The sequence below is a fragment of the Selaginella moellendorffii genome, unplaced genomic scaffold (genome assembly GCF_000143415.4).
Source record: "Selaginella moellendorffii unplaced genomic scaffold, v1.0 SELMOscaffold_21, whole genome shotgun sequence".
In the NCBI taxonomy this organism is placed as follows: domain Eukaryota; kingdom Viridiplantae; phylum Streptophyta; class Lycopodiopsida; order Selaginellales; family Selaginellaceae; genus Selaginella; species Selaginella moellendorffii.
In genome coordinates, this window is record NW_003314282.1 from 2050324 (window position 1) to 2064603 (window position 14280).

General features: G+C 41.0%; 1 protein-coding gene across 1 annotated transcript; it reads left to right on the forward strand.

Moving 5' to 3' along the window:
* The first annotated feature begins 61 nt into the window (after positions 1 to 61).
* On the forward strand, positions 62 to 4798 carry LOC112347395 (sperm flagellar protein 1-like). Its single transcript, XM_024678137.1, has 9 exons — positions 62 to 103; positions 156 to 216; positions 267 to 377; positions 424 to 533; positions 585 to 657; positions 901 to 1007; positions 1054 to 1116; positions 4369 to 4430; positions 4657 to 4798. Exons 1-9 carry the CDS (start codon positions 62 to 64, stop codon positions 4796 to 4798), a joined length of 771 nt encoding a protein of 256 aa, XP_024533905.1.
* The last annotated feature ends 9482 nt before the right edge of the window (positions 4799 to 14280 follow it).

Sequence of the window (14280 nt, forward strand, 5' to 3'; positions counted from 1 at the left end):
GTCTGGTTTAAAACATTCTTTTTCCTTTACACGCAAATGAAACTTCATATCTATTTAGGTCATGGATGTGGCACCTGAAGAGCTTCCTGGACTTTATTCTTGGGTTTGTAGTTGAAGCTGATCTGATAGATCAGCTCAGTGCTGAGAGTTTTCAGGTTGACGGGATTCCGTTGTCAAGGCCGAAGAGAAACATCGCTCGGGATTTCAGCGATGGAGGTACTGTTTGCTAACATTCCATGTTGGATTAAAACGATGTTTTCCGCCAGTATTAGCGGCAGAAGTTGTAGCACATTATTGCCCACGGCTTGTGGATATTCACAATTACAGTGCTGCCAACAGTCTTGCTCAGAAGATTTACAACTGGAACACTCTCAACAGTAAGCAACTTTCTGGTTATGCACATTTATTTTGTGTGTGCTGCAGACAAGGTTTTTAGACGTTTAAGCTTTTCCTTAACCAAGGAAGACGTCGAGGCAGTCGCAAATGCTGAAAACCAAATGATCGAAAGAATACTTAAGCTTTTGAAATATAAGGTAAATGTCTTCCGCTCCAAATTCGGTTTAGAAATTGTCATATTCTGCCAGATTGCCAAGTACAGGCCGATTAAAACAGAGTCAATGAAGCACGAGCCTAACGGTCATGGTATGATGGAGAAATGATCAAATAAGTAATCACACAGAAACATTGCTTTGGGAGGCTCTAGTCAAAACTCAAATTAGATTTTGTAGGCAACTACCCCATAAAAAGGCCCCCCCCTAGAATGTTTACACCGCCAAGCAGGTATGAGATTTTCGTCTTTCTTTTTATTGTTATACATGTTTTCTTGCAGGGGTCATGAAAGAGGACTTTCTGGTGTAAGTGTACAGTCTTTGTACTGGTTCGGTTCTTGATCTGGTTCAGTTGTACAGAGCCCGAAAAGGACAGATTCTCCAGAGAGACAGGAAAAGGATGGGATGAATGAATCCCAAAAGGATATTCAACTCCGAGAGCTCCGGGAGACAATCGAGGTAATTAAGATTGTACAGTAACAGAATGATGAAATACTATAAGCAGTTGTTAGAAGCCAAAGTTATGAAGCTGGAGCAGCTTGTGAGCCTCAAAGACCACAAGATTCAAGTGCTGACAGGAAAGCCATCAAGACCTACACGACCCTGAACATCTTAGCAGTTTTGTAAGTTGCCATTGCCATATCTACACATAATTTTTGCTAGTTCGGTGTGCCTTGTTCCTCGCTGCATTGTAGTTGAGCTTGAATGACATCACGTATTGATGTGCCATATTGTTCCTTAATTCATGCACTCCCAAGGGTTTGTTCTCTCATGGCCTTCAAGTGGGGATTTGTTAATCTGGAGGGATCCACAAGTATGCCATCTTGCTGGACGCGGCGTTTGAAGGCACATGTCGAGGGATCTCCATGCAAGAGAAGCAATGAAAAGGAATTGCTTACCAGACAGATGACGGTACATTTTAAAAAAAAACTCTTGATTCCGACCACCCTTGCTGCCACGCTGCAGCCACGGCTTTTCGCTATATGAGTGACATAAGACAGAACTCTGTTGATTGCTGGTATCAGAATCTGCCCAAAGTCCCTCCAGAAATTAGCAATAAAAATATGTTAAATAGAGGGAGCCAACAACAGTCTAGAACCTACACCTTAAAGAAAATGCTTTATCTAGGTTTCAAGAGAATCTTTGGCCATGTGGTCAACGTGGGTCAAAAGTCAACTCAAAAGCTTGGACTATAAAATATAATTGTCTGGTGTAATATAGTATGGAAAGTTAATTCTCTATATCTTTCTTGTTTACTGGGGAGTCATAATATTAGTATTAAAGATGCTGGTTGTAATAGTAACTAAGATGAATGTTGAAATCCTAATGTCAATGGAAGTGTTGACAGTGGTGCCAATAGAGGTGCTGAGGTGCTGAGGTTCTCTTATAAAACTTTGATATTTTAAGCAAGGGAAAATGGCACTTGGGGATTATATTAAAAAGCTTACATATTTGATTAACCATGTTCTAATGAAAAATCTGAATCAGAATAAGTCATACTTCATTAATAGCCTTCAAAGTGAGAGCATCAAAAAGTACTTGTGTCATTCCCAAAGTTTGGAGGAGCTCTTTGATGTGGTTTCAACTTTAAAATGATACAATAATAGAAATAAATATCACAAGCTGAATTTAATATGAAAGGATCAAAGAGCAAAAGGTTTTTGTGAAAAATTATAGGCAAGGTTGTCATCATTGCAGTGGGCTTGGACACTAAAAGTTTGATTGTCCACAGCTGAAAAACAAGCAGCAGGGCAAAAGGAATGGTCAATCTTCTAATGACAGTAAGTTTAATACTAACAAGTTGTAAAATTTGTAACATAAAGATAACAAAGTGGAGTATTATAGTTGGAGGAAGCAGCTCCTGATCATTGTTCATCAACTCAACTAAGAAAAGGTTAAATACACTTGTGATCAGCTTAAATGTGGGAAGCATGTTTCATGGAGGTTTAATATGGATTCTACTGGACAATGGAGCAATATGACCTTGTGTGTGGTGGCTCCAGTAAGCGAATTGCAGTATAATGGATTGCCTGTAGCAAACAATAACAAAGGTTTGGTGACAATGGCTCCAGAAATTTAACAGGTCCAAATGAGAGGGAATCCGTGTCAGCATTCTTGAGTTCAGTTTATTGAAAGAAGGCAAAAGGGTTTATGAAAGAAAAGTTCCAGGTTTCAGTATTTAGATCTGTTCTTCTTTAAAAGCTATTCTTACCTCTTGTATTACACATAAATTTGTCTATTTGCCCCCTATCAATCTGGCAACCATCCTGGCAAACACATTGCTCATAATTTATCTGGTGGCATATCAATCCAGTCACTCCCAATTTTACAGAGAATAGTATGTTCAAGGTTAACTACAAAAGTACACAAAGAAGAGTGACAGAGTACAGAAGATCAGCAATTTAAAGCACAAGAAAGGAAACGGCTTGGATTTGGTTCTTGAAATTGCATAGTTTATAAGCACTTTCTGCTATGGAGCATTGTGGCACATAGTTTTCAAAGTTTTATAAAATTAATTTTAAATAGTTCAATTTTCATTATATAAATTTAAATTATATCCTTTAACAAATGCTATTTGAAATACAATATACTCAAAAAATATGAGTGCTTGATTGGGAAAAACAATAATAGCATCATGAGCCTAAGCATGCTCAACAAACTACATAAACTTGTTGACCATTTTACTCATGGTGATAAAACCATGTCCATAACTCTGTTACATGATGAATATGCAATAAAGCATCCACTACCACATTTAATTTCCCTGGACAATTCTTGAAAGGAAACTCCTTAAACTCCATTAATTTGACCATCTAATGAGTTTGCCTAGTGTTCAACTCCTTATGTGTGAATAAATATATAAGAGGTTTGTGAACTGTCAACACCACAAACACTACACTATAATAAAAATAGTGCCACCATGTCCACAAGGCATGAACAATTGAAAGTAGTTTTATTTCATATATGGAATATTGTTGCTCCGCAAGATTCAAAGTCAGATTTTTATATGCAATAAGCTGTCCTCTTGTAGCTCTTTTCATTAGAATGGCACATGCTTATGTAAATACCATATCAAAACAATAATCACCTTCACAAAGTTGGGTAGTAATAAATAAGCATACCAAGGAAACTGCTTAACTCAGCCACTGAAGTTGGTGTAGGCCAGCTCACCACCACAGTCATCTTGCTTGAATCTATCTTAACACTTAAATTTTGTGATATTCTTCTCTTCCCAAAACTTCTATCTTGGTAGGTTTTCAAGTAGAGGAGCACGAGGTCTCACCATTGCGAGTTTACTATCTTTTATTACTAAGGGCGACTTTAGTAATGGAAACTAGAATGTCTTAGATGCTGAATCTATAAGAATGGCCTAGAACAGCAAGAAATTTGGTACATAAAGACAAGGAAAAGGATAGAAATGCCAGGAAGAGAAAAGGAAAGAAAATCAGTGGTTAGTTAGCTCTTTTCCATGAACTTAGAGGTTGAGATTCAGGAGAACATCTGAGTATATAACCGTCCTTTGAAGAAGTGAACTAACCTTTTGAGCACTGGGGAACACAAGCCTTCCTTGGGTGTACTTGTTCCAATGTGGAAAGTAAGCTAGAAAGATTTTTGGCTTCTTGTGTGAAGCTTAGAACCTATGAAACACAAGCTAACATTGATTCAAACAAGAGAAAACACTCCCGGCCATCGTCTAATCATTAAGCAGGCCTGTACATGCAAATACACATGTGATCAATACATAAGGAGAGTAAGATCAATCCGACGAGCTGGTTTCTCTGCCAGTTTTCCATCCCTTAATTCAGCTGTTCTTTGTCAGGTCATGCAAACATTTACTTGCAAAAGGTGTTCGAAGAGGCTAGCTGTCTTTTGCCCTCCGTGGTTTGTTAAGAACTCTCTGTTTGGAAGGACAAACCCTTAATCCACGTGGTATAAAATCCATGATGACATCTCTTCGCCGTTAACCTCAAAAAAGTAACTCACTTTAAAACAATATACTCCACAGAAAAGTTTACTTTTGGCGCCCCTGATGTTATAGTACATCGTTGTAGCGGGTTCCTTTAGCCGCGGATATGCCCGTTTGGAGCTTTGACCGATGACCTGGCAGGGTGGGACATGGGGCACGGCAAGCGGTTGTGACCAGGAATGGGGACCACGTAGACGAATGTTTAGGGTTCTTGGCGAAAGCGAGTCTTGGCAGGTCGGGCATGGATTTTAAGGAGGTTGGAGGGCGAAGGGTGGAGGGATGATTGAAGAGCAAGAAGTGTAAGGCTGGTTTTGGAGCTCATTTGAGTTTCTGTAAGCCCTTTTCTGTATCCATGGACCTCGCTTGGGCATACGTCCAACGTTAAACCGCTACATTGTTCGGCTGTTTACTAAACTATCTCTTTCTAATCCACTGTGCATTTACCCAATTTGAGCATGCATAAGAAAACTATTTTGGGTAATAAGATTTTATTCTTCAGCAAATATTTATGTTGTTTCTGTTTCTATCGTGTAAGGGACCGCATGAATTTCTTTTGTCCTTGTCCTGCCATAAACACATATAGCTTCTGTGAATATAATGAAAAGTAGAGTGAACCTCAGTTGGAGATAAACTTGCATATGCAAGCCTGTCACATGCTAGTCTTAGCTCAGACTTTGCCATTGTTTTTGTGGACCACTGTTTGCGGTTAAGATGCCTTCCTGAATTTGTCCTTGATTGTGGTGTCAGTAGTTCGATATTTGATGATCTAGGAGGAGGCCCTGGCACCATAATTCTCACTCTTTTATGGCCAGAAACGTTTAGTTCAATGCTTTCTTCCTCCAGTTTTACATTAGCATCTTGAGCATGTAAAACTAATTAGCCATCCAATAGTCTAAGCGACTTACCAAAACGTGGTGTAGAAGTGTCACAATCGGGCCTTGTCACCTTACCAAGCAAAGTACGCAATTTCCGTTGCTTCTCTAGGTGCTCTGTACGTTCGAGCTCTCTCTCCAACTCTTTGACTTTCTGCAGGCACAAAATGAGGTAAACTCGACTCCACTCTTCCACCAGCTTACCTTTTTCATCAAGGCCCGCGACTGAGCAGCCTGGCCTCTCAAAAAGACCCGTCGTTTAAGCATATTAGTAGCATCGGATTGCATTGCTTTTTGAAATAGCAGAGACTGTGTCTGGGCAGATGCAGCCTTCCAAGCATTCAGTCTCTCTGGCTGAGGGTTTGGAAATGGCAAAGCGTGAAAAAATGTAAACTTGTATGTGCTTGGCTTGAAAGGGTTTGCCACACCTGCAGCTAAAAGGGTGTGAATGTTATCACTATAAATAAATTAATGGCATACCAATGTTCATTTCGCCATGGTTTGGGTTTTTCGACCGTGAAGAATGCCTTGCGAACCTAACGATGCTTCTTTCTAAGCAGGCGGCAACTTCCTTAATCTTTTTTCTCTTATTTGCAATCCTCAGGATTTCTTGTAAATTTTCCATCCTATCATTCTCCTTTCCCAATATCAGGTGTTAGCAATAAGTTTGAATTCCTGTCAAGAAAAAAAAACCTTTTGCAGTGCTTTCATAAACCTGTGACGCGCAACAGCTCTGGCCTCTTCAGCGTACTTTTGCAGGAAATTAACATTTTTCATCTGTAAGGAGCAACTCGTGAGGGTGATAATAATGCGTATAAGTACTCACTTTGTCCAACATAAGTACAGCAGCTGCTCTATGGCCATCACCAACGTTATTCAGCGCACATATGCATCTGTTTTCGAGTTCTTTCAGACGATAGTTATGATTTTGCTCCCAATCTTCCTGCAAGGTGGAATCAAGGACAGATCGGTTGAAACTACGAGTACCTTCAGCTGGGTGAAGAATGCTTTTAAGTTCTCTTGCCTCCTCTGCAGATACCATTGTACTTCCTGTGATGAAAACTGGCGTTCCTGGTCCCGCACCTGAAGGACGCACAATCTTTGTCTACCAAAATCGCATCAAACGTAACCTGCATCATTCGGGCTTTCCTCATCTTCTGCCGGCAGGATCGCAAATCAGATTCCTGCTGCTCTTTGGTCATGCGATATGCCATGATGCCACTGTTCTTGAAATGGACTCTGACTACCCAAGAATTGCTTCCAAGAATATTCTTTATCATAATCTTGCAAACAATAAAATAGTTTTTTAATCTGTGCTTCACTAGCAGCCTAGCAACAATTTATATTACAATCTTATGAGAAACCTGACACGATGGCGACAGACTGCTGCTAATACCAGAAGAAAACCGATTTAAGGCGTCTTTGAATTTTTGAATCGGCGTTTGGAACTCTTCCACAGCTTTGTTCTATTTTCTCTTTCACAAATATCTAGAAGTTCAGGGTTTGAGCTTTTCTGCAAAAAGCCCAGCATGTGGAGTTTACATATGCAATATACATAAATGTCATGCACAAATAAACAATATCGCGACCAGTCCTTTTTTATTAACTGCCAAATAGGGTTTTGCAGTCAAGCGGCAATGGAAGTGCTAGGTTCTAAGCAGGACAAATCTGCTGCCATGAGTTCCAAAGTCATGGTACGCACAGCCGCTGGCAGCAAGTAGAAATTCTAGTTATGTGTTTTAGGCATTGCTGCGAAAGCTGTCAATTGACACTTGGCTTAGAGCGCATGGAAAATCTGTACGCCCTGAGTTGACGAAAAAGCAAAAGCAGGAGCTGAAAGAATGTTTTGAGCTGATTGATTTAGAAGGATCAGGTGGCAAGTCTTTTCCCATTTTAATGGCTGTTGAGGAACATTTGCAGGTGCCATTGACGGTTGTGAGCTCATGGCAGCATTTAATGTTTTAGGAATGCATGTGACTAGGTCCGAAATAGATAGGCTTTTGGACGAGGTGGACGAAGCCAAATGTGGTGAGGTTCGAACTTCTTTTGCTTTTTCCGGGTAGAACCTTGATAGTTTTTGTCCAGGTTGAGTATCCTGACTTTGTTCGTATTATGAAGTCCAAGCTCGAAACCCAATCTGAAGACTCTAATGATGAAGATTGTAAAAACACAACTTTACTCCTTTCCTAGAGTATCAATGTTGTTCCTTCTAATTTAGCGAAGCTCAAAGGCCAACAGCTTCCATTCCAGCTTCTTGCACGCGCATATCGGCGCAAGAAGGTTTGAGTAAATTAATTAAATTACATTTTGCCTATTTTTAATTTTCAGCTTATCGAGGCAGTGATGATTGGCGATAAAACTGCTCAAGAACGCTTGAGAGCAAAAGCTCTTGAAGCTGAAGCAGAACACCTGTCTGTGCTGGCTGCTATGGAAGCAGAAAGACAAAATCCGGTCTGTTTGGAATTTTCATCTATTAGAGATTTGCTTTTTAGTTGCCCCAGACTTTGGCTTATGACGAAAAGGACTTGCGGACAATGTCTGACATCAACTACCAGGTTGGTAGCATATATGAAGATGACTGTTCTCTTATCTTTGGCATACAGAAACTGAGGCAGGCTCAAGTTCGAGACAAGCACATCAGTACGCTTTGATCTTCGTTCAGGTAGCTAGTTACCTCTGCATCAGTTGCAGATCGCTCGTTTCCAAGCTACGTTGTGGATAGCCTTGACGAAGATGTAAAGAAAATACTCTATGGAGTTCAGGAAAACGAAATTCCAGCTGCCACTGACGAAGACAGCTTGTTTGCGGGTAATGATACATATTAGTCAAAAACTGAAATGCATAATGGTTCAGCTGTTTTCATACAACCCGGGCAAGAGATAAAGCCTATCAGTTTGAGCAAGCAGATAAAAGACTCTTACAAGACAGAGCTAGCAGATGTCAGTCAGCGCCATTGCAAGGTTGGGCATTTGACTTTATTTTTCTAAAGGTAGAGTAAAGTAAAAACACAGGTTCGGCATAAGCCCGTGCTTGAGCAGCAGATGATTCACCTGAAGGCACTCAAGTCTTTGCAAGAAGCTCAACAAAGAAAAAGTTTGTAAGAAGGGGGAACAACTATTATCCTCGACTATGTATCCTTTGCCACCAATTACTATGTTGCTGGCATGGATCCCTGGGTAAAGTGGATTTGAAATTTAAAAGTGGACTTTAATTTCTCTCAGCGACTCGCACTTCATCCTCACCCCAACAGACTTCCCTCTACTGTGAACATTGGTGAGGCTGGGGCCGTCCATGCAGACACCGGTGGAATATGCTGCTGCGGAGAACGTCGCACCTCTTGGAAATGCCGTCATCCTATGGGAGTTTTTGACAAGTCATCCATGGTATCAAATCTACAAACTCCGTTCTTGACAAGGGAAATGGCACATTGGACTGCACTCGCAATCACCCAAGCGCTATTTCCATGACGGGGTGCACCGCTGCAAGAAGAGAGCCCGTTCCGTTTAGTTAACCGATTAGAGCGACCTCTCGCACAGGAAAGAAGCAGATGAAGGTAAGGGGGCTCTGTCTTCTAAGTGGAAAAAGCAAGGCTTTTACGTCTCGTTGGAGGGACCAAGTACCGGGGGCATGGCATTCTCGGTTCTTCATGGTCGGAAGAAGCCGGCTGCGACATGGGCTGAAGAATCTTCCGAGGAGGAGATCAACATTCTGTCACTGTCTTTGGAGGAACTTCATGGAGAGGTAAGCGTCTTGCATCAGCAGGAGCTGAAAGACGCTCAAGGTGGTCAAGGGATCCAGGAGGATGGAATGGCCTATAGGCGACAAGAGGATCTTGAACGACAAATGGAAGAAAGGATGCAAAGGAGCTACTGTGGTGTAGCCGATCCAAGAACACCAGGCCGGCAAGCATCCGGGGTGCAGGACGTTCACAAGGAGTGGGTTTCCGGGATCTCGGACAACTAGAAACTTCCTTTTTTGGGAATGTTGGCATAGACTTTGATCCAGGCGTCTTCTATGCAACTTCTGAAAGTATGAGAGGCAGCTCAGAGCAATCGTGGACCATGGCTGTTGGACATAGAAGCGATCTCAACAGCTGGAACAGCCAATCATGTTGCTAAAGTCGAGAGAATTCCCAATGTACAATGCGGGACAAGAAGGGAAAGAAGGAATTGGCCAGAGCGGGTCAAGGAAGAAGAGGAGAGAGAAAGATGTAGGAAAATGAGAAACACAACCTACCTTCAGCCACTCCTTTATATCGTGTGCTCATACCAAGAAGTGGCTGTTTCCTTTACCAAGCTCTTCTCCTTTAGCTTCAGGTGCTGGATTCTTTGTTCAGCCGGTGTCTTCATGGCATCACTCATGGGAGCATCATCCACCAAGCCAGTGGGGCAAACATTCAGTGATCCCGGTGTTTGGTCCTCTTGATATTTTCACTCCAAGAAAGCTGCTGCTATGGGCGTTTCCGTTGGTTCACAGCCGAGCAGCGAGAATTGCCAAAGCAAAAGTTCTATTGATAAACCAGCTTTTAGCTCACTCTCACAGGTTTGATTTTCACACGAGGCTCAACAAATGGCCCAATGCTGCTGAGCTCTTCAGATCAGTGGCACCCAACCTGGTCTACTTAGAAGGGAAAAAACTCTGTAGGGATGATCCTCAGAGTAGTCTCCTCCTATGCAAGTGTTTCTGTGACTAAGTACGACAAACACTGTGACCAAGTAACAAGCCTTTGAACATCATATTCTTGACCACATTGGAACAGAAAAACAAAAAGGAAAGGTTTAGCCACAGCTAGGCTCGCTCACTTTCATACCACCCAGTGAGACTGCACCATTTACAAAAATGATATCTGCGAGAACTAGAAAACGATGCAAGTGTTCGCGAGAAAAGAAAAGTATATTTGTTGTAAAATGATTTATGCCAACCTGTAACAAGACCCTAAGCCAACTGGCTAAAGGGGTTCAGACCTGGTGCCTAAGATGCAGGGCTTTGAAACCAGTGGCAGAAAGATTCAAGGCTCAGGAAAACTTCACATATCCCAAGTTTTCCTTCAAGGACAACTTGTGGTGGGGACATTGCATCCGCAACTGCTAACAGGTTTTCCAAGAATGCCATGAGGGAGCTTTGGTGACACATAGTAGAAAAATCTTTGTGCACCACTAACTTTTTATTGAATTTTCTTTTTTCTCATAGATATTGAGAATGTGGGAAGCTCAAAATCAATACTGCCTCGAAGAGCTCTAGCATTTTCTTGTTTGGGCATTCCTTGCATTCCAGAGTGTTAAGCGCCAGCTTTGACTACGTGGTCAACATCAGTCAAAGGGAGGCTCAAGGGTATATTAAGGCATGTTAGGGTAAGGGACTTAACTTACCCTAAGGCTCACAGTGGAGCGGAGGTGCAGTGGAGCTTTTGAGGTAGCTCGGGGGTGGTTGGGTGGTGAGGAACCTCAAGAGGTGGCGTAGCGTAGTCTAGGGCAACTTGATCTCTGTCTTTTTGCATTGGATCATAACATTGGTATTAGAGGGGATTGTTAGGCACCAAGTCAGGATAATAGGATATGGAAAGGCCTTCCGGGCGAGGGGGAGAGAGGCAGCAGTGTGGTCCTCCAAGCTTCCAAGGGAGGCAAGCCTTGGGGGCGGCACGGCTGCTTGGCAAGGGCCAGCGTCATGCGGCGGGAAAGGGGAGGGGCCCCCACCTGCCGTGCGATGGAGGGAGGAAGGGGGGAGGACTCTCCCGGGCTTGAAGCGCACGGAGAAGGCGCAGGCTGAGCCTCAGCCTGCGTGCGCGTGAGGGAAGGGGGGAAGGCCCTGCCCGCCTGCCACGTGGCACAGAAAAGGGGGGAGGGGGAAAAAAAAGTGGCCCGGAATGTCTGGGGCACAAAACGCGCGATTTTTCGCGAAAAGTTGATAAGGTACCATGTGTTCCACAGGCTTTTTTTGGGGCCCAAAATGCGCGATTTTTCACGAAAAGTTGGGGAGGTACCCCACATTTCACAGGGCACGTTTTGGGGCCCAAAAAGCATGATTTTTCGTGAAAAGTTGCAAGGGTACCACGTGTTCCATGGGCTTTAGTTGGCTTAGGGTGTAAGGGATAGGATCCTAACAATGGTATCGGAGCCCAGTTCGATTCTCGTGGCCGACGAGTGGGGCAGGAATATTCTGAAGGAATATTCAACACGGTGGATCTAGAGGGAGAACCAAGGTTTGGTAGACCCTAAGAGAAGGACCATGGTGACCGGAGGGTGGCCTAAGTATAATCACGGATGATCATTCCTTGACGAAGGGGAGGATTGTTAGGCACCAGGTCAGGATAATAGGATAAGGAAAGAGCCCTGCAATAAAGTGATCACCCCTTTAGCTAGTTGGCTTAGGGTGTAGGGTGTAAGGGATAGGATCCTAACACAAAGTACCAAGTGGTCTATGTCTATTAGATTGAATCATTCAAAGCCTCGCAAACACTACAAATATGGTTAGCATTTTGAAATGATCATTCCCTGACGAGAGGGAGGATTGTTAGGCACCAAGTCAGGATAATAGGATAAGGAAAGGGCCCTGCAATAAAGTGATCACCCCTTTAGCCAGTTGGCTTAGGGTGTAAGGGATAGGATCCTAACACAGAGTACCAAGTGGTCCATGTCTATTGGATTGAATCATTCAAAGTCTCACAAACATTACAAATATAGCTTGCCTCTTCAAAATGCTAACCATAAGATTCAAAGCACACTTGCACACACAATAATTTGTCCCAATTCATGCACATCAATTCGTTCAAAAGGATAATAAAAGTTCTTTTCTGTGCATGGTTGTGGCAAGACGCATGAACACCACCGAGAAGAGATCCAGGTTCTGCATGAGAAAAAGTAGATAAAGATCACTAAGAAAAAGATTATAAGACAATCACTCACCTTACCTCACAACAACGATTTCTGGCTATCAATAGCACATCTTGCTTGACTTGATGAATGACGGCTGCTTCTGGTGTTTACTCCCTTGGTTACTATTGTAGCCAGGACAGTCCCTTATGGCAGCATTGCCTAGTCGTAGTGCAGTATTGTAAACAAGTTAACAACACCATCACTCATATCCCGACAGGTTCCAGTCCATTGGAAAAAATAAAAAAATCTTTCAAAAATGTACTTAAAAGAAAAACAAGAAGCTACCTTGGTTGCCAGTGGTTCAATATGGTGCTTAAATTCCCCCCTAGAACTTGAGAATATTTGGCAAACTTTGAATGTGCACACAAGAACTTTGTCGTATCTACACTATTCAATCGTGATACCCAAGGGCTTAGAGGCAATTTTATATAAAATTGACCATTAAGAAGCAACACATATGAAGTTAGAGGAAGAAGTATATGGAAAGCATCACAACACACATCTTGCTTGCTCTACCTTGTTTGGCAAATGCTCAACCTGGATCCCTACTCCATACATCACCATAGTTATCATATTAGTGTCAACCATCAGATTGGTATGAGCTCTAGAAATAGTTTAGCATATTTGAAGTTAAACAAAGAGCAATGTTAAGCAAAGAATCTTACTATGCTATTATAAAGAACTACAAAAAAATATTTTTAAATAAAATTTTATTTACATGTTTATGTTTTTGCAATATCTCCGTATATATCACATTTGTGTGTATGTTGTGCTACTTTGCTTATCAAGACATTGACCCTTATATTCATCAATACACAATTAGTTTATCTTTTCTTTATAGTGCTACATATAATTTTTCATGACCAAAAATAGGCTTACACAAATATATGCTTACATTGCTTAGTGTCTGACTTTATGATTTACATAATGTAACAAAAACAAAGCAAATCATTTTGGAAATTAGTGTCTCTTTAATACAAATGGCATGTCCCCTTTAGTTGATTTGAGAACAATCCTTGGTAACAAAACTTTTTTTCCTTCTCTATTTCCTTGTAAGAGTCTTGCTTCCAAAATATTATATAGTATGTCATTATTAGTTTCATGCCATTGCCACTTTTTGTGTCAAGTTTTCTTAGTAATGCTCTCAACTTTTATATTTAGATTGTGTAGTGGCATTCTAGAAAGTGTGATTGAGTTAAGAAACTTCACAGGATAATTCAGAGTTTTTTCAAAGAAAATTCTCCATGGCATGAAATAAGATAGAGGTCAAAAAGGTGGTGAAAGATGGTGGTTTAGCAGGGAATCTTGTCCAAAAATTGTGATAATTTTTAAAACTAATGAGTTTTACAAGAGTAGTAGGAGAAAAAGTAGGCTATGAAATCTCAACTATAGCAGATTCTTCAATTGAATCATTTTCAAATGTATTTATGTTTCTAAAAGTCATTAACCTCCCTCTTTTAAGACTTGTTCATTCAAATCTAAAGAATGGTCATTTAACATTCTTAGTCTTCTAACTGCAGTTAGTATAATCCCTCTCTTCAAAACATAGTTTATCATTTTATCTTTGATATGCACTTTATTGGCAATTTTTTCATTTGGTCCTTATGTCCTTGTAGAGAGGGTAATTATCCATTACCCAACTTCATTAGTCACTCTGACCACAATATTTATATGTATTTTCCTTTTTAAAGTAAATATAATAATTGATGACTATAATGGACTGGACTTAATGCTATTTTGTACAATTTAATCCCATCTTTTTTCTTTTTAGAACTGGTAGTGTTTGTCTAAAATCACCAAAAGAAAATAAAATATTTAATTGTTTAAACTCTTTATCTTCTGTTTTATATCACAAGTCAGCCACTTCACAGCTCTAAAAGCATGTGCAAGTACTATACTTATTTCATTATAAATGAGGAAATTGGTATTTTGAATGTGTTTAATAGCACTTGAATTTTCTCTCACATCAAAAGTGCATATTTCAGCTATTGATATAAATAGTTTAAATGTTTAATAAACAA

Bases quoted from the DNA above. Each gene is read 5' to 3' on its own strand.
- LOC112347395 (XM_024678137.1), top strand. From the start codon at position 62: ATGGATGTGGCACCTGAAGAGCTTCCTGGACTTTATTCTTGG. The intron at 1,117-4,368 runs GTGCTGACAGGA...GTTCTTTGTCAG, and splicing joins TCAAAGACCACAAGATTCAA to GTCATGCAAACATTTACTTG. The intron at 4,431-4,656 runs GTTTGTTAAGAA...ATGACCTGGCAG, and splicing joins GCTGTCTTTTGCCCTCCGTG to GGTGGGACATGGGGCACGGC.